Genomic DNA, 25,983 nt, shown 5'->3' with positions numbered 1-25,983 from the left:
CAAGCACTAGCAATCTAAGGAACATTTACTCATTATTACAGGCCGATGACAATATAATGCATGCTGAGGGGGCCAATTAATCTGCTAATAAATGAGCAAAAAGGCAAACACGGTCGCTTCGGTTGTAAATCACACATTTGTGCTGGTGAATCCATCCGAGGTTTCATCATATAAAGGTTGTGACACGTGAGGGAAGCGCTACCTACCGCAGTAAGTGTAAATGAGCTTAGAGTCGACAAAGCGGACTTTGAGATTGTGCAGCACGGCTGGCTCGTGGAGGTAGCTGAGCGCTGTGAGGTCATTCTCGCCCACCAGGATGTCAGGGTTTCGCAGGTAAGGCAGGTTCTTTGTTTTGGGGTCCAGGAGGTGCTCGAGGCTCTGAGAATCAAACATACATGTGCAGTCGTTTTTTTTGGTTTTTTTACATACTTCTATGCACAACAGACCATCTGGGAGCTGGAACACAGACAGAAAACTACACACAGAAAAGCCTCAAGATTTATTCCAACATTATTATTATTGAGACTATTTTGAGACTAAGGCAGAACATTAGATGTTCTCAGGGCATCTATGCAAGCAGCCCTCATCCGTGGCAACGCTAAGGGGAGAGAAATAGAGAAAGAGAGCGAAAGAAACAGGAGACTCAATCCTCACCGTTCCGTCCTCCAGCAGCAGCTGCAGGGAGCTGTCTTCATTGTTGTAGTCCTTGGTCAGCTCGGCAGACCTCCACACCTCCTCTGTATCGGGGATCCACACCCGAGCGGTCTGAGGAGTGTAGAAAGGACAATAAATATGTATCCACATGCCTGTTGCTTCATGTCACAGCATGTTTACAGAAAACAACACAGAACTCTAGAAAACACTAAATGAAGAAAATAGTGACATCTAATTATTGAGAGTTCATTGCTAACAACAGTAAAATGCTAGGAAATGCTAGGTCTGCAGGATCATTATCACTGGCTGCCACTTTCCAGTGGTTCTAAAAAGGTCCCTTCTGTTCTGATGCCCCTTAAAATGGGCTCAATTCAATTGAATCGCCGAGAAAGTGACTGTTTATAGCTCATTACTTCCTGACGGATTCCCCAGGTTAATCTTTTAAATTGTGTCATCTAACTAGATCGAGACGCAGAAGAACCTTACTGAAGAAAGAAATACGATTGAAGCCAATGTGTGATAAATGTACCCGCACTACTAACATCAATTTAAGATCGACGCGGACTATAAAAGTCACCTGATTGGTGGAGCGAGTGTAACTAAACCTGGAGTCCCCAATTCATGGAATGGTGAGACACCAGGCTGCAACATTTATGTGGTAGGTTTTTATGTAGCCACTGAGAAATCCTGCAATATTTCCATCTTTATGGTCCAGGAGATTCTTAATGGCCTGTAAATCTGTGGGAACAAACTGCTGAATACCAGGGAAGAATGTGGTTGTGACTATATCTTAAGATTCTCTTTCTCTCTCACACACACACGCACACACGCACACACGCACACACACACACACACACACACACACACTACTATCAAACTGTACAGACTTGTGACTGGAGGCAATCAGCTGATCACAGACATGTGGTGCAAACGGTGATGAAGCCTGGCAGTCACATGGCTGAGGAATTCAGATGTATGAAAACACAGGAGGTCGTTTCAGGAAGGTTTAGCCAGACCAAAATCCATATTTTCAGATTTTACCGCAGGAAAAACCCCACGCGGGCCCGTCGTGCATGGATGTGTCAAAGTATACGAACTGGACCGCACCGGCTGAAGCTGTTCGTTTGATGGGACGAGCTTTCATTTGAGAAAAATACTATAAAAACCAAACGTGCACGCAAGCGTCAGCAGGACTGCTGCTGCAGAAGTGTATGAGGAGGCTTGTTGGGTTCCTCTGGCGCCGTTACATAAACGGCTGAGGACGCTTTCAGAGAGACGGGAGAGAGAGAGCGAGACCTCATTGTCCACCAGCAGGACGAGAGAGAAAGTCACTTAACTTTAAATGCGGCTTCATTATCCACTACCTGAACCATGACATCAGGCTCACACGTCCTCACTTCCTGTCTGAGAATGTTCAGGCACAGCGCCATCAGAGTGTGACTAAACGGGTTCCTCCTCAAAGCTCTAAACCCAAAGCCTGCTCCAGTTTTACCCTCCTTTTTTTCTTTTTATTTCCATCTCCTGGCTTCAGGGAAGCCGAAGCCTCGGACCAGTGTGGCGAGATCCCGCGCCGTGTGGTTTAGGTTAGCAGATGAATGGAAGAGGAGACGGAGGGACGCCGGGAGTCATACGGAAATGAATGAAAAGACTTAAAGAGGGAAGGGAGTCACACGTGTGCATATTAAAGCACCTAATTACTGGATTTGACTAATAACAAAGAATTAAAGCAGATATGTTGGTATTATTGACATGTGAAGGGGAAACAAAGCTAACACAGCTGCATAAAATCTGAATCTAGATATCAAGCTTACACCACAGCACCAGGCTGTTCTCCTATAAATGTGTGTATGTCTATATTTTAACGAGCCCTTATAATAATGACAGGAATTTAATATAAAACATGATGTTTAAATACATCAAATCAGCAAAAATATATATAAATCAAATATTTGAGGGCCGCAGAACAAAGCAGCTAAAAATAAAGGGAAATGGGTTTAATTTGAATCTAGTCTGTTTACACGGGACCTGTGCTTCTGTTTATCTCCGCTCCAACTCCACCATTTTGTTAATCATTTCACCTTTTTGGTCCCTGCAGGACACCATCCCATCAGTGAGCCTCCTAGCAACTGGAGAAGAGAGGGAGGAGGAAGAGGGGGAAAGACGATGGCTTAAAATAGCTCCACCGAGTTTTGAGGCAGCATCGCACCTCATAGCAGCGCCACAGCGTTAGCACGCTTGCTAATCCCCATTATCACCCTGTCACACAAACACATCCTTATACATATATTTTTGTGAGGACTTACGCACAATACATCCCCCCAGTCCCGAACCAACCCTCAAACCATCTCTTAACCCCCAAACATTTCATATGCCAGGTGTCAAATGCTGGATTATTCTGAAAATGTATTTGCTGACTACCAACCTACACATTTAAGTTTGACCTATATGAGATAAACCGAGACAGACAGTGTTTTAATATATGAACCGTATGGGCGATAAGTTCCCTCCCCAGGATAAAGAATAAAATTCAGTCATCAGAGACACATTTCAAGGACAAATTTCTCCACAATCTCAACAAGAACCACAGCAGCAAATGTGACGAGTCAGAAGAGTGAGGACGGAGGGACGCAAAGTCGTGTGTCAAAGATGGTGGCAGCGGCGTTATGAACCAGACTGCAATAACAAAAATGGTGGTTGATCTCCCAAGGCAGTTTGACTTTGCCCAGTTAATGAAAATCAGGCTGAGGTTGTGGCCAGTTTGACACCACGGTCACGTTTTCGAGACAAAGGTGGGCGGAGTTTAAATGTCAGTGAAAGCGAGCGTAATTAAATGTCCAACTACATCAGAACCAACTATCACCAGCAGATCTGACGGTTTCACTATTCGTAAGTGTGATCTCACCTTCAACGCACGTTTAAGTGCTGTTTCATGAGACTGAAGAGAACGAAACCGTTTCTGGTAATGTCTGTTTTTGGGATTTATACCTAATCATACATAGAACTATAGATGCATACGAGAATTACTACATAGCATTTTATGTCTATGCACTCAAAAATAACCACACGTTTCATTTTTATTTACATTTTAATCTATATCACCTCCCAGCAGTAAAATGTCTGTTCTGCAAGGTGGAAGACCAACGTTAATACTGGTTTATGTTGAGATAAAGGATCAAGACCAGATTAGGCTAACGTGGGGTTTAACACAGCCTAATCTTATTGGAGTCAACGACACCGTGATTACATTACAGTCACACACGGTTGTGGGGGTTTTCTTGGAGTGACATGGTTGACACAATAGAATGAGTGGTTCCTTCCCTTTCATGCAACCAAAGAAGGAAGGCAGAATATTGTAATTATGTAAAGATGTAATTGTCCCTACAGGTAAAAGGTGTTAGCAGAATTACTGTTTTGGTGTAATTACGCCTACTAGAGATGCCTGGAATTTATAAACATAAAGGCAAGTCAATCGTTAAAGTGAATTCTCCTTTATCTCTTGATCCTCTTGAGCAGCTCGGCTGACATCAAGCCTGAGGATGGGAGGGGACACTCACCAAGACACTGGCGAGTGTGCACGCTGTGCGTATGTGTGCACGTTTGGAGGGCGCGCAGGTCAAGTTTTTACGTCTCTGCACAAAGTCAAGAGCAGATTAGAGGGACTGAGCTTTCACTCTTGGCACGGTGGCCTGCCGCGGCTCCTGAAGCTCCTTGGGCTTCCCTCCCACCAGGACCAACAGGTCTGCAGAACTTAAATCCCTGCTCTCCCTGCCCACATTTGGCATTACAAATGGAAATCCTACAAGTCCTACCCTGAGGCAATTCTACTAATGAGTTATATATAGTCAACAGAAAACTCTGAAGTCAAATGCCGTCTTATGAAGATCATCCAATTTTCATATTAAGTCTGGAACCGGGAGGACGTAAGTGAATCAAGCGATGCTGCGACGGCGAGCCAATAGCATTTGGGCTCACCAAATTCCCAGTAAAGTCATCAGCGGAGTCCCAGACTGCGGAGGCCTCGTCACATGATGCCACTCATGTGAGAATCTGCTGTTTTTCTGCTCAGCTGGACAGACGCAACAGCATGACGCCGCAACACAGACCCGGGTACTGTTGGAGGGCTGCCTTGGGAAGAAGCCCTGCGCTCTCCTCGCTATGCTCCACAGTGCCCCTTCTTATATCAGCTAGCGCGCCAGCGTCCAGGGACTGCACATCAGGACCACTGACTAAACGCAGTGAAGCTGCCCAGCACTTAATCACGTAACTTTACTCAGTTTTGAGTCGCGGGGGTTCACCAGGTCATTACGATGGGCTGTGACAAACAAGATTCCTCCACTTCGAAGACAACAACAGCTTTAAAAAATGGTGGACAGTGTGAAAATCCCGAAATTGTAGAGTCAGCTTCTCTGACTAAATACGCCCATAAATAAAAGCCTGCCTTTAAAGGCAAACATGTGATCTACTGTGGACAAAGAATGCACACAATAAACATGTAGGGTTCCCCAGACGTGTTCGATTAATGACATAAAACTTAAAGTAAAGTCCGGTTCTGTTACGAGCGTCCGTACCCAGTCACAGTAATATAATGGTCTCCTCTACACAAGGGTGTGCTAGGATTGGGGATCCATGCTGCACCAAATCCACGATCTCCAAATAGCAAAAGTAGCAAAAGTATCTTCTCGTTGTTTTACAGAGGAACTGAATGATTCATGAAAAGGTGGAGGAGAAGCAGACTTACGTCAGTGTACATATACTCCAACTCCCAGTTCATCTTGGTTCTAACCAGGTGGCTAACTCATGCTGAACGTCTGGCTTCCAGCCCCACACAGCAGCAGACCAGACGGTGGCGGATCGAGCACTGAGCTCCAGCAGGAGCTGCTGCAATGAGACCTCCCCATTGTGCCTGCAGACACAAGTGGCGTTCACCAATGTTCCCTGAAGGTCCTCGTCTTGTGACCGACCAGCGGCCGTCCCTGCTGTCTGTCAAGCATCTGGACGCCCCCCCTCCGTCACATGAGCACGGCGGCAAAGCCACGACGAGGAAACACGTCGACATCGACGTGGGGATGACAGAACAATTCAAAATGTTGTCGGGAACTCGAACCTGATATTCCTGAATATTAGAACCGCTCCAGAATATTAAAGCCAGCTAGCGAGCGCTGCGGCGGCTGCACGCCAGCGAATACGCACGCCATAATGTTGGAAACCTAAAGCACACGCTCCTAATTACATCCAAGGGTAGAGCGCAAATAAACCGCAGACATTCGATCAGCTTAACGCGATTAAAGATGGCTCAGATCAAATTTGTCCGGATCAAACGTCAAACATTTGGCTCAAACTGGAAACGTCTGCTGTGGCGGTAACGAGGACACAGCAGACTCGCTGGTTTGGGTCTTTTTCCACAACAACCAAATCATCGCCATGACGTGTTCGGGTGGCAGCAGGTGTTTTCCTGCCCTTCACCGCCGAGGCCCCGGCCTCCGGGCCACACGAGGGACGGCGAGGGCAACCCACTGCAGGCAGAACCAACACTGGACACAGTGGTGAGCAGGGCACACGGGCTGATGTTAGGCCAGCAGAGGGGACTCACACTGGGTCTGAGCTCTCAGAAGGGGGACCTACCAGGAGACGAGCCCCTTACGGAGCGTGAGGAAAGATCTACTATATTTCTTTGCGGATATTCCCTGCAACGACCTTCAAATGTGGAAAACCCTCTTGGAATATAACCACAGGCTTCATAAGGACCAGCTGCAGTATCAAGGGCCCATCTGGATAATTTGACTCACTATTTAACCTACAGAGCACCGTTCTTTAGTGTGTCACCATCAGCCAACCACAGCCTGCCTCCACTCAGCTCCCTGAACTGCAGCTAATGACAGCTCACCTATTTATAACCACATAACCAGATCCAACTCCGCTCCTCCTCAAATATAGTCCATCTCAGACGCGCTGACATACATAGATGCACTCTCACCATCTTTAAACAACTTTTCTATCTGCATCCACCAAAATGTTCCATGATGTGATACTGCAAGCACACACACACACACACACACACACACACACACACACACACACACACACACACACACACACACACACACACACACACACACACACAAAGACTGGAGTGTTTTCCAGCCCAAAGAAAATGAAGGGAGGCGAAACTTTTTAAAACAGACTGTGGCATTCAAAGCAGAAGATTTGTTTCTTGTAAAGAAACAGCATTTCCAGGCAACCTTAAAACCTGTGGGCCAGAGTCAATGAAGGAAACACAAGCTAAATGTTGGCCTGAAGGTTGCAGGTTTGATTTCCTCACATCAGAGGCTCAGACGTCTCAGCGGACTTTCCATTTGGCCCGCAGAGATCAATCCCTTGCCAGCTGGATTAGAGAACTATTAGCTCTGCTCTTTCACCATTGGTCTTCACAAGTCTGAAGCCGCTGAGATAGCAGCGGCTGGAAACCACGCCAGCAGCACGAGACATCGCGCTGAAAGTGCAGTTTGTGTTGATTCAGGGGGGATTTCAATCATCAGAATTGACGCTCGCTACGTCCCATCTCCAACCTTATTGCAATGGAATAAAGCTTTTTAAAGCAGGGGGATGGGTGACTCATCTCCTTCTCACACACACACACACCACACACACACACACACAGTCTTAATTTCCCATATGTTAGACACAGAAGAGATTGGACCACTGGTGACCTCACCAACGTGCCAACGAGCAGCACTGACATGTTGTCAGGGAGCATTTGGGATTTTTCCAGCAGCAGGGAGGCTTCGGGGCCTCTGCTGGTCAAAACATCCTGGATGCTAAAGGAGGATGCTAAGCTAAGGATGCGGCGCTCAACGCAGCATCTCGGCGGTACCCAAGTGACAGGGGTCGGCTGTCAGCCGTGGAAACACGTGCATGAGCCCGAGAAAAGGGACCAGGCCGCGTATCACCTAAGAAAAGGGCGTTTATATGTGCAGGTCTGATTTAAAGCCAAGCATGAAGGCTTAAATATCAACAAAGCCGCGTCTCAGCGAACGCTGGCACCGCCTTTGCATCACCGTAGCCTCCGGTGAGGGAGGACGGGAGCACCAAGGCCCGGGGGGCAGATTTATGCTGTTTGGATGAGGAAATACAGTGGCAAATGACACGTGTATTATTTTTTTTAAATGACTAAGCTAAACAGCATGTGAAACGCGCACACGCCTGGCCGCTGTTGTGCACGTGAAGGCTCTATTTTTAATCTCAGTCCAGCGGGTTTAAATGTGGTTCCAAGATCACTGTCATTCATTCCAAACCACCAACGGAACTGTTGTCAAAAGGGCTTTTTTTTCACCCCCCCCGACAAGAAAACCAAACCGACATCACTCAGAAATGCGTCCACGTATTTTAGCGCGACGCGAAAACAAACAAACAAACAACAACAGCCTCCGGTGTTTGGCATTTACGCAGCCGACACGCCAACACCGTCATGCACCGACAGAAATGTTCACTTTGGTTCACCTTTGTGTACAGTTCTGAGGCTGCCATGGCGATCCCTCGCTAGATCCTCTCTCCAATCTGGGCTACGAATCCGCCAGGTATCCACGCTGCATGGGACCGGCTGCGCGCGTTCATGGAGCGGACGCGGAAGGAAAACCTTTGTTGCGCGTCGGGGTTTAACTGGAAGGCGACTCTCCTGTGGTCATGATAACCTGGAGGGATCGAGGCTGCGGCCGCCGCGAGGTTTCGGCGTCTCACTTTGCATTCTGGGTACGATGGATGAAATGATTCAGCCCCGGGAGGACCGCCGTCTTCGGGTAAACAGCGCCCCCTAGGAGGCGCAGATGCGAAACTACACCAAATCATTTCATGTCATATTTTGGACAGTCAATTAAAAAAAAAAATCAGCCATTATTCTATAGTCACACAATATGTGTATTTTGTGGTTGCACATGTTATAGTATATTAAAAACGACACATCACATGACTGATTTGGTGCGTATAATCAAGGTTAAATGTGTGTTGACCGCGGTAAATTCTCTCATGCGCCGCTCTGGTTTTTCCATCTTGACCAGGCTCATTCATGGTTACAATGTTTTTTAAGAGCCGCCCCTCCACCAAATGTTCTGCACCTGTTACTTCATTTTTGGTCACACTTGTGATTGTACATGTGACTTAACCAACATCCTCCCTGGTTCGCAGCTAATATGTTATAATATTTATTTATTTGTGAAATCTACCCTAGTGACACCTCTGGAGTTGAGATTGCCAGAGAGACAATGACTTCAACCGTAATTTACCAAAATATGTAGCCACCGTTGTGCATTAAAACGACACAAGATTAAACATTTGTGCAAAACTATTTTATTTACATCAACAAAATGGCACCAAGTGACAGCAGGGCAGCCATGTACATGCACACACCAGACCGACGAAGTTGTACATTACTTTCACCTCATCACTGCTTCAACGTCGTCCAGTCAGAACGGACCCCCAAAGCGCAACATTTCAAAGATAAAACTACTGTAACCTAAGTGTTATAAGATTTAAAATATTTCTTCCAGTGTCTGAACAGAACACATAGGACTGTTTGTTCCCAGTGCTGAGAGCTGCTCCCAGTTTATTCTCCCTTATTGATTTCGTTTATTAATGCAGCGGACGGGACAAACACTGCCCCCTGCTGGGGAGAAATGGTCCTTCAGTTGCGGCAAACCACCGTCTTCCTCAGCTGTGGTGACCCCGTCTCCACGACGTAACACTAACTTTGGCCTCTTACTTTAAAAGCGGAACATTGAATTTTAAGGAGGAATCTTCTATCTGAAACGGTGCTGGCACGCTCTCGTATTACTTTCCCAGCTTCTGCATCATTTTGTGGGCGAAGCACCGTGATGAATTGGAGCGAAGCTTGGTGAGGTTCGTGTCACACATGCACTTTCAGAGGGCCGACCAACACGTGGTCCTTTAGGACAGCTTCCGCCAGAGCTCCCACCACAAAGAGCCTCTGGGTTTCTCTAAGCTTTCAGGCATCGTGACAGTCAATGTCTGAATAGGGACAGTCGAAGAACATGGGATGTAGAACACTAAAAGGCTGTCTGCTCCTGTGCCAGAATGAACAAATATATATAAATATACACACAATTCCCCATGAAGGGATCCTGCCGACCACACTAAAGCCCTCCAACCATGCAAGAGCATGTTCTGCTGCTCTTCCGCCCCAACGATGGCTGTACAAAGGCGCTACAGTCCTGTTATTACCGTCACCCCTGTCTTTCTGTGTATCGTACATCAAAGGAAAAGGATTTATCATCATCAATGCAACATGGAAACGTATGAGGACAGAGGAGCAGTCACTTTGGATGGGGGGGGGGGTAGGTCGCTGTAATGGGGGCAGGGTTTGGAAAACAGAAGCTGGGTGGGGCCCTGAAGCGGGGGACAGGTGGTGCTGAGGGCTGGGAGAGGTAACGCTGCAGACGTGAGCTAGAGGGCTACGGTTGGGAGGCGCTGCAGGGGTGCTGGGGAGCCGCTGTGGACATCAGCCCGCCAGCTTGCTGGCCACCAGAGATGGTTTCCTCTGGGGGAGGTCCTGGGGGGTGGGGATGTGGTCTCCTGTGATTTCGGCCTTCTCCGGTGCAGCCGTGGGCAACTGTTTGTTCTTTATCTTGGCTTTGGCCATGTTGTAGTCCCCGGAGTCAAAATACTTTTGCTGGAAAAGAGGTGAGATTAAAAAAACGTGAAAACCTTTTTTCAAAATCAACCCACAGCACCACGACCCAAGACCGGATGGTAATTCCCTCGTGTGTTTGGTAAATAGATACCAAATACTCAGTGTGTTACACTGTAATTTTAGCAAATTAGAGGTGCCTGAAAGTCAGCGGGAACCTGATGAGTCCGTCTGTGCACCGGGTGTCGTTAAGCCGGTTCAGGCCCCGTTTACACAACGATTAAGATGGCAAAAACATCTGACACGATGCAGGAAATTACACATCTCTAAATATTTTAGAGGAAAAACCCATCAGAGAAGACTCACTCCTTTCTGGAGGCGTTTTCGAAGCAGATCAGAGCCACCTGGCTTGTTTCCTAAATTGGGGTATCTGGCCTTCAGCTTGGCCTCCTCTGCTTTTTCAGGACTGATCACCTTGTCCTGAATCTCCTGGGGGAGGGAGAGACGTTCAAAAGCCACCTAAGGAAAACTCAACTCGCAATAAATTAGTTTTCATCAAGAATTGAGAATTTCCTCATCCAAATAATTAGAATGATGATGTCATTTATGGTTAAGATCTAGACTGAAGAACACTTTCAACATAAATATTTTCCACACATGGGCGAGCACAGTAAGGAGCATATGACATAATCATTCAGGAGTAAACAGCACAATAGTAAACAACAACAACAATAATATCTTAACATACAATCAAAAACACCTGCAAAAAAACTGTATTTGCTAATATGTATTTGTAATGCTATTAATGACCACGATGTTCAGGGGAAAAACATCCACCCAGTTTTAATTGCTTCAAACTGCGAATAGGACATCATCAGACTGTCAACCCAGAATAACCACATATTCCTCCCACAGCTCTCTACCACAGTAGCCGACAGTACTGTCTAGTTGCATGTAATAACAATCTAATGACAATATGATAAAATATAGACGTCGCTGTGACTGTCACAAAGTCACTAATACACCCTGCGGAGGGAACCTAGCCCTTAGTGGTTGAAATTAGCCGCTAATGCCTCAAACCAATCTTCTCGGAGCTGTCATTTGTTTCCCTGGAAGTAGAGTTGGCCACATGTAAGAAGTAAAGCTGCGACAGCCAGTTACCTTAATGTAACCAGAGTCCATGACCGCATAAAAATAAATCCGATAGATTTAGCTAAAATCGCGTTAGCCGCTATGCTAGCTGTTCCCCGTGTGTATGAATGTCATGACAGTTAGCTAGGAAAATGGCGAGCTGCTAACGCTACCGCCACTGACATTCACGCCGCCTACTCGAAATATCTGCTCCATTAGCGACTGAAAAAAACTCACCAGGGAGCCGGCAGCACAATATCTTAACAAGGTGAAAAACGCATCATTCGAACCCGCAGTTTTCTAGAATAACAGTCAACAATAGCGAGTACGAAACGGCGAAGCTAAGCTAACGTGGCACCACAACAAAGTCGCTCCTGTTGCAGCACGGTTTACGATACCTTCTCGTCAACTGGCGACTCTTCAGCCGGCTGCGGGTCTTCGTTGTCCCCCGACATTTTCTTTTCTAGATTACGGTGACCTCGGACGAGTGGAGTGAGCCGCGAATCCCGCGCTGCTATGACTTCCCTTCACCCATACGAGTCCCGACGAGCTCACGATTCCGCACAAGAACTACGTCACTGGCGGAGACACCAGGCGCGCTCCCGCCCGCCCGCTCGGGCGCGCGCATTTCAATCCGGAATCGGATTTACATTGCGTAACGCAGCGATCAGCTGTTGGAGCCATATGTTGGGACAAAAGGCAGATTTGTCCGAGCAAATCTTGCCGTTATGTAAAGGTGACGGGACCAGGCGGCGCAGAGGCCCGCCGGAAGTCCCGTTCGATGGTTGTTATTGATCATTAGTAACCTTTGAAGAGACGTTTTCTTCAACCTTCATCACGTCGGAGCTGTCAAATTGATGGATGAATAAGATACCTAAGAAATACATCAGTGGATGCAGCTTTACTGTACTTATCAGAGGCACGTTTACTGTCTAGCAACAACAAAAGCCCAGACAGCATTTCATGATTGCTTCAGAAGATATATATTTTTTCAGATTTGAATATTAATGTCAAAAATACATACTATGATATACAGTTTGCACTACATTACCTTAGCATGACAGACGTTACAAGTAGTAACTGAAATAGTAATTTAAATATTAAATAAATTGGTTAAGTAAACTGAGTGAATGTGTAAACACTAAACTAAAGTTACTCTTCTATTGCAACACTTTCAAGAAAGTGGTTCTGTAACAGTACAAAAGTATTAGAATATTACTATTTTCTGATTCATTTCCAGTTAAAATGAGAAAAAGAATCCACAGTGCACTTTTGATGTTCTGCAGTGATGCTTTCGGCTGGATCGACCTCGACTCTGCTCGGCTTCTATAGTGGTCCGTAATATTTTTATTCGGTCCTTTCGTTTCTTTCTTTAATACCATCTTGTGGCTCGGTCTGTCACGTTCTCCCCCGTCAGTCCACCCTCGCTCTGACCCAAAGTGAGGAAACCCTGGGGCGAAACTAAATGGTTGTTTCCAGTCCAATCAATCTAATCATTTTGGATTGCAAACAAAATGTTTTCCCCTGAAACGCCCATGTTCTCTATTGAATCTATAAGAAAATAAGATTGACAGGTCCAATTACCTTCTTAGTTTGATAGACAGGGCAATGTTGCCTGAACTCTGCTCAAATCGTTTAAGGGTAAACAACCACTGCCGTCTCTCCGCTCCTGCCAGACGCTGGAGGGAAATGATTACCCATCATGTACAGTAAGGCTTCATTAACCAGCAGCTTCTGACCCAGACAGAGAACAAGCTTCTACTTCTGACCAGTCTCCCAGCGTCTCAGCTGCCCCCGCGTCAGTTCTCGGTGACAGAAGGGAAGAAACTGAAGATTTTGGGCAATGGTCAGCTTGTCTTGTTGAATTCTGACTCTGGATCTGTTCACTTTTAAAGCCTTCTCCGAGGGCCATGGCCGAGTGAGAGTCTATCGCTGGCATTGATGTGCCGCTGAGGCCCCGGTGGAAGAGGTGGCGGGCGTCTCAGCAGCGTGGCGAGAACGGAGGATCGACGGGGGACTCTGTGAAAGACTGAAGCTCATAGGCAGCACCACTGTCCACCTCCATGGACTTCCTGGAAAACAGCAAGCGGATGTCCCTATGGAGGTAGATCTTCCCAGACTTGGAACTCTGGAACCTGGTGGGGATCAATAGGATGAGGAGGGTGAATTAGGGCACAAAACAACAGTTCTAAACTCAAAAAAGGACGATGTGTCAGCCGGTTCACCTCAGATGAATGAGGTAGCGCAAGGTGCGTCCGTGGCCAAGGGGCTTCTTGTTGTTCTGATTGATTGTGTCGCGGCGGACAGGAACAGAGAACGTCCTCTGGCGTAAGAAAGTCTGGTGCCCGGCTGGCATGGCTCGTAGGTCGTACATCACAACAAACATCTTCACCACCGTTTTGTTGGGGTTGAATAAGGTCTGAGAAAGAGAAAAGTAGACGCTAAACAAGGCGTATTTAAAAAAAAATACCATCAAAGATACACTAAGCCACGCCTGTACGGCAGCATGGCAGTTTACCTCTATAACCACAAGGGGTCTCTTTGTTATCAGCCTCAAGCAGCGTGACAGGTATAAATACTTGAAAATGTCCACGTTTGTAAAACACAACAGAAAGGTTCCCTCACCACTTGAATGGTTCCTGACGGAGGTACACGGTAGCCTCTTTTTCCAAGAGACTCTAGGTTTATCACACCCTGTAAAAACATATCAAATTTAAAAATCGGAGCTTGCGCAAAGACCGGATGGTACCAAACCAAATACCAAACCTCTGATCGAACTATTTGGAGAAACGGTTTTACCATATATGGTGAGGGAGCGTTGTCATCTGAGACACTGTAGAACGACACGTCTACAGGTAAGGTCAGGTGACTGGGACAGAAGGAGCCGCTGGCACCGACCTCTGCGGTGAAACCCTCCACTACTCCTAAAGGCTCCAGGCGGTAGTTCAGCACACATTCCTACAGATTTTAAGTTCAATTATACATCAGAAATCAGTGTTTTTATCCAAGTTTGATTCCGGTTTAATCAAAGACGGCAGTGACCAAGCAACCAATCGGTGCCGACAGCAGCCATTCTGGATCCTGGCTCTGTTTGAACTGAAGCTGTGACTGTGTTTGTCTGCGGTACCTCAAAATTTCCCAGCAGGCTCAGGCTGGCAGGTGGAGCGCTGGCGCTGAACTGCTGCTGTGACTCATCTGCGTACCCCTCTCGCTTTGGACACACCCTGCAAACATAAAAACACACACTTGAGCAACATGTTTAAAGTACACAGGCAGTCAAAGAGCATGCTGACAAGTATCTCTGACACGTGTAAACAAAGCCTGTGGTGAACTCTTATTTATATGTAAATAGATTTGAAATGATGTAACACAGCAGACATGTCTTTTGTGTCCACTGCTTCAGCAGAGCAAACTCTTCCAAACAGGCACATAAATAAAGAAAACAGGCGAGATGACTTTTCTCAGCAACAGTTAAACTGACCTGAACTCATCTGGCATCTGACTGACAGCTAAAATCTTACATCTGCTTGTAAAGCAGCTCTGCATTGCCACCCACATCAGCTGCGTGTAGGCAGGGCCATGTGCGCACAAAGCCAAATCAGTTTTGTCTGCCATTTTGAGCTGAATGTGCTCCGTTCTAGATGGATAGGACAGCGGAGCTTCAGCAGGTGGCAGCGAGAAGACTAGTCAGCAGAATAGGGCTGACCTGGCCTTCACAGCCAAGAACAATACTCTTATTGTCTGATCTCACAACACATACACATAATTTCTAGAATCTGTTGCTGATCCAAAGCAATATTAGAGTGCTAAGGTTTGAATAATAGCTCTATCAATTGTCCTCTGTCAAATAGCTCCACCACATCCTTCCCCTGACATTAAACAGTTCCATCAATGTTGTTCATGGCCTAAAACACTTTAAATCATAACACTAACAACTGAGATGTTGCTTGAAACCTTGGGAATGGTTGTTCAACCTGTATAGAGGTGGGACAGTGTAATAAAATCCCAGTGGCAGAGCAGGTACCTTTTCCCAGTGGCCCAAGGCAAAACCTTACAGCTGAGGAGACTATCAAAGTAGCCAGTCTGATTCTTCCTCTGGGGAACCTGACACACACACACACACACAGACACACACACACACCAATTAGTACAGACATTACAACACAAAATGTTACTTTTATGTTTTTAACATCCGGCTGAGGTTGGAAGAATTCTGCTATTATAACCAATGAAGGCATCAACAACCTCTTAATCAAGAAATATTTAAAAGGTGAACACAAGTTTTGTCCATGAGTCAAATGCATTCATGCGAAAGTGTCAATGGGGTTTTTTATGGTGCGGAGAGCAGGTGTGTTTCTTACTGGACTGGAGAGCAGTGGCAGGCCAGTACGAGGGTGAAAGGCCTTAGTGGCTGTGGCATCTAATGAGTGGCGATTTTGTTTCTTCCAGCTGTTGCATGGGCGCAGGGGGGAGGGGCTGTGAGCACGCTGGTGCAAAGAGGAAACACCATTAATATCAACATTATAATACGTATTCTTGAAAGAAAATTCATGAGCAGCAGTCGTCTCTTACCTGGAACATAGAATGAGGAGCAACATCTGGACTAATGGAGCATCCAGACTCTGTGGGTGCCTGATTCTCATCCTGTGAGGAAGAGGAGGAGGAGGAGGAGGAAGACGAGGCGGGAGCCTGGCCACTCATACGAATCTGTGTCTGGGACTGGTACTGAAACTGAGGCTCATTGTGGCTTATGTTAAAGTTCATGGCTGTGCTGGAATCATTACAAGTCCAATTTGAGGTTTGGGAATTCCTTAGGCTCTTTTCGGGGACAGAGAAGGCAGAGGGGGCATCATGGCTGCTGGGGGTCCTGACCCTGTCCTGTAGAGAACTTTGTAAACATTGACCAGCCTCAGGGTGGGACTGGCTCCTTAATGAGGGTTCTTCAAGTGTAAAGTGAGCACCATTTAGAGCCAGGGGTGGGTGGCGTTCAGTCCCTGGATCATCGTGGGGCTTGTCTGTGCAAATGGACGCATGAGGGACAGAGGCGCGCGCGTTCCCTCTGTTAGGCTCGTGGCTGGGCACGTGGCCGTTTGTGTAGCCGTTGGTGGCAGTGGTAGAGCAAGCTTGCGGCGTGTGTGTGGTGTGTATGTATGTGCGCACAGTGTGTGTGACTGTTGTTGTGTGTGTGTGGTGCAAAGGGCTGCTGCTCCTGCTGTGTGTGGGGGAGAGAGAGGGGACAGACAGTCTCTCCTGGATAAGTCTGGTGATGTCTTGTACTGCTTGTGTGATCAAAGAGCTCTCTCTGTCCCTTTCCTTTTCTTTGTCACTTTGCCTTTCCCTGTTTCTACCAATCTCTCCATCTCCTTTCTCAACCATTTTTAGCTTTCTGCAGGCTGAGGGTTTGGGGGAGCAGCTCTTCCTCTCGGTAAAAGAAGGGTCGGCTATGGGTGTACCTTGCCACCCACAGCCTACGGACTCATAGGGTGGCATCTCAGACTCTTTGGTCTTACTGGCAGTAATGTTGTCATGGTTACTGGCCCAAGTGGCTTTGGGAGAGCTGTCAGAAGTGAAAAGGCCAAGAGGGAGCGGGGGTGCTGTGGGATCACAAAAGTTAAGCCTCTGTGCGATTCGGGCAATAACTTCCTGTCTCTCCTGCAGCAGCGAGCCAATCAAAGGGTTTGTCTCCGTCGCTGCAGGCCTTGGGGAGGGACAGCGGGCTGGCTCTGTCAGCGAGATATTTTTAAAAGCTTTCAGCGGTTCAGGGATGGGCCCCTTTGACCTCTCAGTGCCATTGGTGCCAGAGCCATAGGCCTCTACTTGTGCAGGATCAGCAGAACCATTGAAAGTTGAGTAAAGCCACTTTCCTGCTTTACTTGTAGAGAGCGGGGAAGGAGAATGGGCACGGGAGGGAGTGGGGGAGTTAGAAGATGTGTGGAAAAGGGTGGAACTCTGATGATGAGGAATGCTGACTTGCGGAAGCTCTCCATTCTGATAGAAGTGTTCTTCCCCAGGCTCCTGGCCCTTCTTGGTGTGGGACGTGTGCACTGGGACGTGTGGAAGGTTATTAATGGGGATGCTGTTTATAGGAAAATTGGGAATTGGTAAACTATTGAGCAGAAGGCTAGACATGTTGCTGGTATTGTACATAATAGAGCTTTGAAGGAGGCTCTCCTTGTTGGGATCCTGGGTCTTTTTTGGGGTGGGCAGACCACCATTGCTGCTGAAGGCTGGGTTGAGGCTGGGGGTCTTACTGTAGAGTGGAGGCAGGCCAGTGTGGATACTGCAGGTCAAACTGGGGTAAGTGGGTTGACGGGGGAGCGACTGGACCCGGACCTGCAGCGCAACACTGTGGGACACGTTGGGGATGGGGAAAATGTGCTCCGACGGAGGCTGGGAAAACTGCCAAACCAAGTCCTCATCAGCAGCACTAATCCTGTGTGACAGAGGGAAAGCAACTGTCATTAATTAATAAAATAAAATCACCCGAGAGCACGCAAGATACCTACCACAGAATCTACACAATACATAGAAGCATTGGGTAAACCTGAAACCAAATGGTGTCAAGATCTGAGGCGAGTCTCACCTGTACAGGATGTTTCGCGGGACGATGCCATGGGAAGCGCTGAGCCAGGCACTAAGCTGAGAGAAGAAAACGTAGGATCGAACGGCCAGCAGGAGAGTCTTCTCCTCTATGAAGCGATCACCACTTCTATTAAAAGGACAACAAGCAAGGCAAGAAGAAATGAGCCAGTGTGTCAGGTTAGTAGGACAAATGTTTCAAGGTTGTATCTGTGCATTTCTAATGCCCCTTTGTTCGGCACATGAGAGGAGAAAATGGGACAAGCTGTTGGGTTAATGAACAAACTGAGAGCCAAGAAAAATTGGATAATTGACCCCCTGACAAACTTTTTTTTAAGCATTAACGTTATTATGGTCGACCTGTTCTTGCTGCTCTGTAGACTATTGTATTTGTGAAACATTCAGTCTTTGGAGATCGTCTTTTGAGGGCTAAGCGGAACTGAGATGGTCCCCAAAGGCCTTTGCAACATTTGAGATATCTGTACCCTCACAAATCATTGGTTGCTGTGCTTGTTTTTGTTGTTTCATGTTTATTATCACAGGAAAGCTAAGAAAAGCAGTAGGATAAACCTAATTACACAATTTTTGCGATGTTTTCATTCTACAACAGTGCCTGCACAACATAAAGAAGTATTTACTGTATTTCTTTGGTAAACAGCAGAGGTAACTTTGGGGTAAATACTTTAACATTTAGCAAAACTTAATATTGTCCACAGTTAAATTGCAAGATCAGTGAGTGTGTGACCTACTGCCTTGGAACTTGCTGCAGGGTCCATCTTTCCAACAGTAGAGCATCTTGTTTGATGACTGGGTCACTGATGGGGTCACTTGGGGGGCACTCATCACCATAGCAACAGTCTGGCAGAAGCATGACCTCAATCATGATGGGGATGTTGTTTCGCCAAAGTAGGATCACCTCTGAACGGGTTCGCCTCGCCTGCCGACACTGTACCAACATAGCACAGATAAAGGTGGAGGGTTAGCGCTTATTACTGGATGTCAACACCTGGCCTTGAAATTTAGGACAAAAGCAGATGGGACCTGGAAAGTGCTTCACTTAAAGCTCAATCCCCCCCCATTAATTTTATGAAGCTCCGGGGAGTCGCTGATGTCTGAAAATACCCGACGTGAGAACTACAAACACTCAAAACAAACATTGGGCGTGCATTAGGATTGCTCACCTGAGGCAGTTTGTCGCTGCATTCATGCTTGTGAAGAGGTGGCATGGCTGACTGGGCAGGCGGACAGTGCAGCCCCTCAGTTCTGCCCTTCACGGAATACTCCGGCGTCCGTCCCTCTGTGATTAGCAACGTCAGGAAAACGAGGAACTCCTCCGCATCATATTCAAAAAACTCCTCGTTTGCATCTGCAACAGAAAGAAGGAAAGAAGAAATTGGGTTTTTCTTTTTGCTTTACTGACAGATAAACAGCATATCTGTCTACCCTGGGACCAAAGCTGCTGCATGCAATTACATCACAGAGGAAACCCACTTATTATCTCCGTGTGACTATATTGATGCAACGATTGGTAAGGTTTTCCATGTTCACATCTCGTTTTTGTGTTCCACACAGTCTTGCATTCATCCTAAAATAACAGGAGTCCAGAGGCCCATTCATCAACTAACATGTGATCAATGAGAATTGCAGAGGAAGCTTGTGAACAGTCGAGAGCTACAGTCGATCACATGCAAACTTGAAGGTTGTTGAACATCGTTTTGAAGGCTGTGAAGTTTCCTCATATTGATCAGTAGCTAATGGGCCTCAACCATCCCTTCAGGATGCAGGCTTAGTTAATATGGGTTTAATTCATGTCAGCCAAGAGGTCAGCACACACACATGCACACACTTGTACTGCAATATTTGTGATGACCTTTACTGACATAAAACAGTGATCCTAACGTGCCAAAATAGACCTCCAGAGTTGTGAGGACTACAGTCCTTACTTTCCAAAAAGGTCCTCAGTTCTAGCCTGCCCAACACACACACACAGACACACACAGACACACACATACACACACATACACACACATACACACACAGACACACACAGACACACACACACTCTTTCATTTTGAGACATTTCCTGAAAGCCATTAAAATGCTAGAGACAAATGAGAGCAGACATTCACCTCCTCTTTCAATCTGAAAGTCAAACGGAATCTTATGAAGAGCCACTTTCACATCAGATGAATGAAATCTCTTTGGCTGTGGAAAATTTTGCCGTAAGAGAGTAAAGCCAGTTGTCATTGAAGAAGCAGACCAAGAGATAGCCAGCCCAATTCTGCCCCCCCCCCCCACACACAGAATATTACTCACGATGTGTGAGCAAACACACAGCTGTGGGCAACAGTGTAGTAACTCTAGAGTGATTTATCTTCAGATATTTCTTATTGTATGATTCAGCCCATCACTGCAGTCAGAATCGACTGCTGACAAACAAACAAACAAACAAACAGGAAAGACTACAGCCAACAGTTCTTCTGCAGAACCAATGACTGCAGTGTTTTCTGGGTGGCCCTGGGTTACTCATGGCAGTATGACCAGGTCAGGCACACCCAATCAATCTTTCACTGAGGAAACACAACGCGGATGTTGTCTTCTCATATTCCTAAAATAAATGAATCCATTTTTGGCATATTACAGAGCAAATCAAGGTAAAAACTATTGTGTTTTAATTGAAAACCAAGATATAAACTGTCTTAATCCTTTCCTCCTATCTAGAAAAAACTCCCGAAATGCCACAGGATGTCATCTGACATATACCAGCACAAGTATAAAATATATACATATATAAATGACCCATTCTTTCTCTCCCAGAATATCCTAAACTCCACTGTATGTCTGTTTATAAAATGGACTAGCAAACCTTTGCATTGACATCTCATTCTTAGGGCAGAACATCACCCGGCTTCCTCACACTAGAGGCTCTGCCTACAACAGTGTTCCTCCTCGGCTGCTAGTGCAGAGGTGTGAGCTACAAGCTGCTTGGCCCTATATATGTGACTATGTGTAGCACTTGAGGCAGCCACTCACACACATTACTCCCAGGGAGCTCCTCCTACACGTCTTTATGCCTCTGCGGCTGCACGTGGGGAGAGGCACAGTCCAACACAAAACATGAGGGAGGGCGTGAAGAAAAGAGGCAAGATGGGGGTCTGTTAGTCATCTGTAGACTGAATAAACCAGGCCGGAGAGAGATAAAGCAGGCTATATTCAGTAACAACTGCCTTTCCTTTACAGGCTGTAATAAAAAGGCCGGAACAAAGGAAACAGCAGACACAGCACAGGGAAAATATATGGGAAAAGTCAAAATTCAAGGTCAAAGCATACATCACCCTCAGCGAGACCATTACATACATTGTACTGGCGGTGGCTATGGTATATTTGCAGTCAACACTTCCATGATCCAGTTCATGGTCTTGCCAGATGATTTAGCATATGATGAAACTCCAAAGGAGGTTAAAGGCATGGATGGATAAAGGGAGACATAAAAAAAGTGATTATGGGAGGAATAAAGAGCAGCCCCTGGGAAATGATGTGCTACATACGAACCCCCCTCCCCCCCTGAACACACACACACACACACACACACACACACACACACACACACACAATGTAAAGACAGATCACCTAATTGTGTGTGCACAGCGGGTGTTTTGTAGGAAAGGCTCAAGAACGCAGACGCAAAATCCCTAAAGTATATACCACCTAACAAAACACACACAAAGACCTCCTGAGACAAACGCAATGATGCCAAGAAACACACTCTGTGAGCAACATATTCACACACCTACGGATGGAAACAAAGGCCTAAATGATATCCGTCTTTGTCTAATGACAATAAAATGATCGTATCAACACAATAAAATTAAGGAAATGGGGAACTTGTGCATTGTTCGTTCATCATTGAGCATTAAAAAGCAAAGTCCAGAGCACAAAATTGGTTTCTTCTAATTACATTCTCTCCCACTTAGCACTGAGACAAACAAGAAAAAGTCAAGCATAGTCAAAAAAAGCTTTGCAATAACGTATGTTTTAAGAGGGGATTTCTTGGAGATTACTGACTCAGTTGACCTGTTTCTCCTCAAGTCCTCTTCTGAATGTGAACCAGAGGATATCATAGCACATGCAAATGACGATTCTAACAGATGAGCAGACCTTCAAATATCTTTTTGCTCTGGTGTCTTTATTAGGGTATGTTTATAACATTAGGGAGTAAAGCATGACAGCAAAGCCTCCATATTTACACCCAGAGAACCGCAGTACTCTCTCAATAACTTTTGATGGTTTTCTGCTGAAAAATTACAGTAGCTGGTAGTTTACTTTAAATACCAGCTTGGTTCCAAGTGAGCTGAGACGCAAGTACAGGAAGGTGTAGGCATTGATGGAAGTATGATCGCTTCCAAATAGTTGGTAACATAAATCATTCATAATAAATAAGTGAGAGCAGCTTTGTGCCTGGTTAACACACTGTAAATTACATTATAGTAGTTTGCCCACACACTCCTGGTTCTTTTTTGGTCAAAACATCTTTCAGCACACCAGAATTATCTTTAAAAATCTAAAGATTAATCACAAAAAAATATACCGGATAGCAGTTAAACTGTGTGATATGAACACGTCTCCTTGTTCAGGGTAGAAACCAGGTAGCCTAAATGACTGTTGTCTAAAGCCAAGAGGCTTTTTTTAAATACAGAACACAATGGAAAAGCTGATCCCACTCCTCTACATGCATGCGGGCCCTCTCCTCAACATTGCAACTTATGTAACAGGTTGGATTTAGACTCAGGATTCTTATTATTAGACCCGTGACCGCCTGACACCGAGTACAGCTGGAGCGCGGGTGCAGACTGACGGGTTCAGCCAGTCACGTGCGCACACTCAGCCACAAACCCTCAGCTGTTTGTGTCCTTGGTTCCTCGAATCAGCGTAAAGCAGTGTGGGATGGAAAAAGAGAGGTCAGCTTCAACAGCCAACACCAAGTTTGGCTCCTCAGTCACACACGGTGACACACACTTTGGTGTGATTCATTTTTAGCGGAGTCTTCTCAGCGAGCCTCGCCAATGGACTCAATTTGTTGGTGGTCATTTTTATTTTATTTTATTAAGGATAGGCCCTGTGACGGATGTGTTTAGAATGTATCCCATCCTTTCCTCTCCCCCAGAGACAGCTGGGATTTGATCCAGCACCTCCAGGAAGCCTATCAGAAGTCATGAGGCTGGAATCAGATTTAATGAAGCAGAGGAGAAATACTTTCAGATGCTACCATCCTCCTTTTCTCCGCCTTTTCTTGTAAAAACTTGCAGGGAGTCATAAGAATCAACAGGCGACTCATTAATTTGTCAGTCCTCAAAATAAATCCTCAAGTCTGGAAAATATTTCTGACCTAGCTACCGGACGCATAATCATTTGATAGAACACAAGGTGGTGAATCACCTGTGTCTTTAGTTCTGCTGCATGGCTAGCACGTCACCATAGCCAACCTACTGATGCATCACTCGGTGGCAGAGAGAAAAGAAAACATGTTGTTAATTAACAACCAAGCCAAATCCCAAGGCTGCTCTGTCAGTCGTGGACTTCATGGCCACAATATTTGTTATTTGAATGATTAGCCCAACTGCCTACAAGTCCCGCGAGTCGCAAGCTAACCGGCACGTCCTGATTGTACTAAACTGGAACTGTTTGGTGGAAAAGCAGCTTAACTGTCCGGAGCTGCCGCTGCTTAGGATCCCCTGAGCAAAATGTTAATGCTCTTAACTGCTCCAGGGGTGGTGAAGCAATTTTCTCAAGATGAAGATAGAGAACAGAGGTCAGTGTAATTGTATCGAGAATGAAGCGGGGACGCCAGAGGACCATCAGCTTCAGAGCACCACTGGCAACTGTCTGCTGTGGGTGAGCTTAAACATCCCGTAACATAAACACTCAGGCTTCAAAGTCCATGACAGCATGTTGGGTTGGTCAGATGTGATACACCTGAGGAACTGTTGGTATCACCTGTAGAGCTGGAACAACCCCACAGTGGTGCTCTCTGTCTCGAAGAACAACAGTGCCACATGGATTATTTAAAGAGACAAATAAAATCAATTCTAAAGGCCCACTTCCCCCCAAATCATCATTTTTAACTCAAGGACAGTCCAGGCCCACCTACGCAAGAGGACTGGATCAGAATTACCTTAAAATATTCAGCACTTTGTATCAAATCTGGAATAATTGGAGCATTGGTTTTTAGTTAAGAGGACTGGAACACAGCCTGTTTTTAGCCTCCCTATGTGCCCTGGAGACTGATCTGACACACCTCTTAGGGTTCATTCCAAGGGGAAATAATCTTTTGTACATGTACTGTATTTCACTCCTGCCTTCCTAGATAAAAATATAATTAAAAGATATATATATATTTATATTTAACTCACAGGTGTTGGATGATTCATCAAATCTTTTGTTAGAAAAACCTGTTCTCGATTTTCTGAGGATGAAACCTTGATTCATAAAAGCCAATAGCTCGTCTATGGCAGACAAGCACAAAACGCCGTTTCATTTCACACCTCAAAGACGTTTGAAGTAAATTTGCACTGTCCAGAAACTCTCAGCGTCTGATGAAGCTGCTGAACAAGGGAACAGAAAGTCATATCTGGGACTGTGCAGACTAAGCAGAAGAAGCAGGAACAAATTTACGTTCCCCTGCCCCTCTGCATCACTGGACTAGAGACAAGACCAAGAAGCTGGCGTATATGAAGCTGAAACATTGCTGATGTAGCCCTGTTAAAATATACAGCGTGTACATGTACCCATCAGGTACGTAGGTCCTGCAGGTAGCTTCTGTGCAGAGGAGAATGTGGGAGGAGAATGTGCAAAGACAAGGACTGCTCCTCTTCACTAAATCTTCTTACTGCAGCTGCTGGTTTGGTAAATATAGACACAACTTAGTAGCTCCTAGTTTCCCTCTATTGTACTCCGCCTGATCTCAAAGCACAAGGTTATAAAATCAACGGCATGATTACTTTTAGGAAATATCCAGCCTAATAATTCATCACTTATTCTATGTGCACTGTTGCTAATGCACAATAAAGCAATAAAATATCAAGATGCCGTTTCTGCCGGGTAAATTGTTGAAGAAATTAAAAAAGAAGAAAATCTTCACTGTGATGGTAAGTTCTATTTGCATTCACCAGGTGAATCCTTAAGCGGGAGAGCACACAGACGCTTCCCAAACACAGAATTTAAATGCAAATACGATGGAAACGAGCACATTTTAAGTAGCGGCAGCTCTGGCTGTGCCCCTCGCCATCATTTTCAGTGCCGGTGTTCATGTGTTACAGTGTCACTGCAAGACGGAATTTGTCCAAAAACCTAAAACTATTTGCCTTTTTTTTAATAAAGTCACCTGTAGTAATGCAATACATCGGATTTTATGCTGCCTTTCGGTAGCTTTGACATTCAAATTCAACTTAAAACGTAATGACACACCATGTTTTGTTTCATTTGCCCTTGACGTGCACCGTTATCTCCCTAGCTAGCACTGGTGTTGCATTAATGTTGGTACACAGTCCAAAAGAGCTCGCAACAGCTGCACCCCAGCAGTGTCTGTCCAGCACTGCAATAATTAGCCCTCGATGAACAACTTATTTTATTTATTTCAGGCTTGGTAGATCTGTCACTGTTTACTTCAGTTGTTGTTTGGGAGCTATTTCAGTTGAGAGTGAGCTACAAATTATTATTTTTGGTTTAAGTATCCATTTAATATTGCTATTTTTGAGAACTACTGAGGGAATTATGACAATTAATAGATCAGCCTTGTGAAAATATCTGGAGTTTGGATTCAAATACTTCTGGGGCCTCAATGACCTGGAACATTTTTGAGTCTAAAATAACATGAGAAATGTACAAGTCATAACAAAAGCAGGAAAGCTAAAAGAAGAGAATTTGTACGCTTGTCATTAGAAGAAGAAAAGCTGCTAAAAGACAGGGAGTTGGATCATCCCTCA

At 45.7% G+C, this 25,983-nt stretch overlaps 3 protein-coding genes across 13 annotated transcripts in view; all 3 read right to left on the bottom strand.

The window, feature by feature from the left end:
* myo5aa (myosin VAa) overlaps nt 1-8,418 on the bottom strand; it is a 30,987-nt gene extending 22,569 nt beyond the window's left edge. For 3 of the 10 annotated variants that reach the window (XM_011609718.2, XM_011609721.2, XM_029846302.1), the window contains exons 1-3: nt 5,393-5,536; nt 655-765; nt 207-378 (exon numbers count right to left, since the gene is read on the bottom strand). In XM_011609718.2, the coding sequence (XP_011608020.1) occupies nt 207-378; nt 655-765; nt 5,393-5,425 (316 nt within the window). In that variant the 5' untranslated portion in view covers nt 5,426-5,536. Of the gene's footprint in view, nt 1-206; nt 379-654; nt 766-5,392; nt 5,537-8,151 lie in introns of those variants that run through there. The other 7 variants (XM_003969565.3, XM_029846303.1, XM_029846307.1 and 4 more) reach the window with 4 other exon arrangements.
* A 556-nt stretch (nt 8,419-8,974) lies between these two features.
* Nucleotides 8,975-12,011, bottom strand: arpp19a (cAMP-regulated phosphoprotein 19a). The gene is made up of 3 exons (XM_003969566.3): nt 11,821-12,011; nt 10,658-10,780; nt 8,975-10,333 (listed from the first exon to the last, which is right to left on the bottom strand). Exons 1-3 carry the CDS (start codon nt 11,875-11,877, stop codon nt 10,163-10,165), a joined length of 351 nt encoding a protein of 116 aa, XP_003969615.1. The 5' UTR covers nt 11,878-12,011; the 3' UTR covers nt 8,975-10,162.
* Nucleotides 12,012-12,381: 370 nt separating this feature from the next.
* Nucleotides 12,382-25,983, bottom strand: part of atosa (atos homolog A) — a 22,367-nt gene continuing 8,765 nt past the window's right edge. For both annotated transcript variants that reach the window (XM_011609725.2, XM_029846561.1), the window contains exons 2-12: nt 19,183-19,367; nt 18,751-18,947; nt 18,006-18,131; nt 15,995-17,855; nt 15,784-15,909; nt 15,447-15,526; nt 14,550-14,646; nt 14,222-14,380; nt 14,048-14,116; nt 13,648-13,841; nt 12,382-13,557 (exon numbers count right to left, since the gene is read on the bottom strand). In XM_011609725.2, coding sequence (XP_011608027.2) covers nt 13,404-13,557; nt 13,648-13,841; nt 14,048-14,116; nt 14,222-14,380; nt 14,550-14,646; nt 15,447-15,526; nt 15,784-15,909; nt 15,995-17,855; nt 18,006-18,131; nt 18,751-18,947; nt 19,183-19,367 — 3,248 coding nt within the window. In that variant the 3' untranslated portion in view covers nt 12,382-13,403. The remainder of the gene's footprint in view (nt 13,558-13,647; nt 13,842-14,047; nt 14,117-14,221; nt 14,381-14,549; nt 14,647-15,446; nt 15,527-15,783; nt 15,910-15,994; nt 17,856-18,005; nt 18,132-18,750; nt 18,948-19,182; nt 19,368-25,983) is intronic.

This window comes from Takifugu rubripes, chromosome 13 (genome assembly GCF_901000725.2).
Source record: "Takifugu rubripes chromosome 13, fTakRub1.2, whole genome shotgun sequence".
Classification (NCBI taxonomy): domain Eukaryota; kingdom Metazoa; phylum Chordata; class Actinopteri; order Tetraodontiformes; family Tetraodontidae; genus Takifugu; species Takifugu rubripes.
This window is presented reverse-complemented; position numbering and strand designations above follow the sequence as displayed.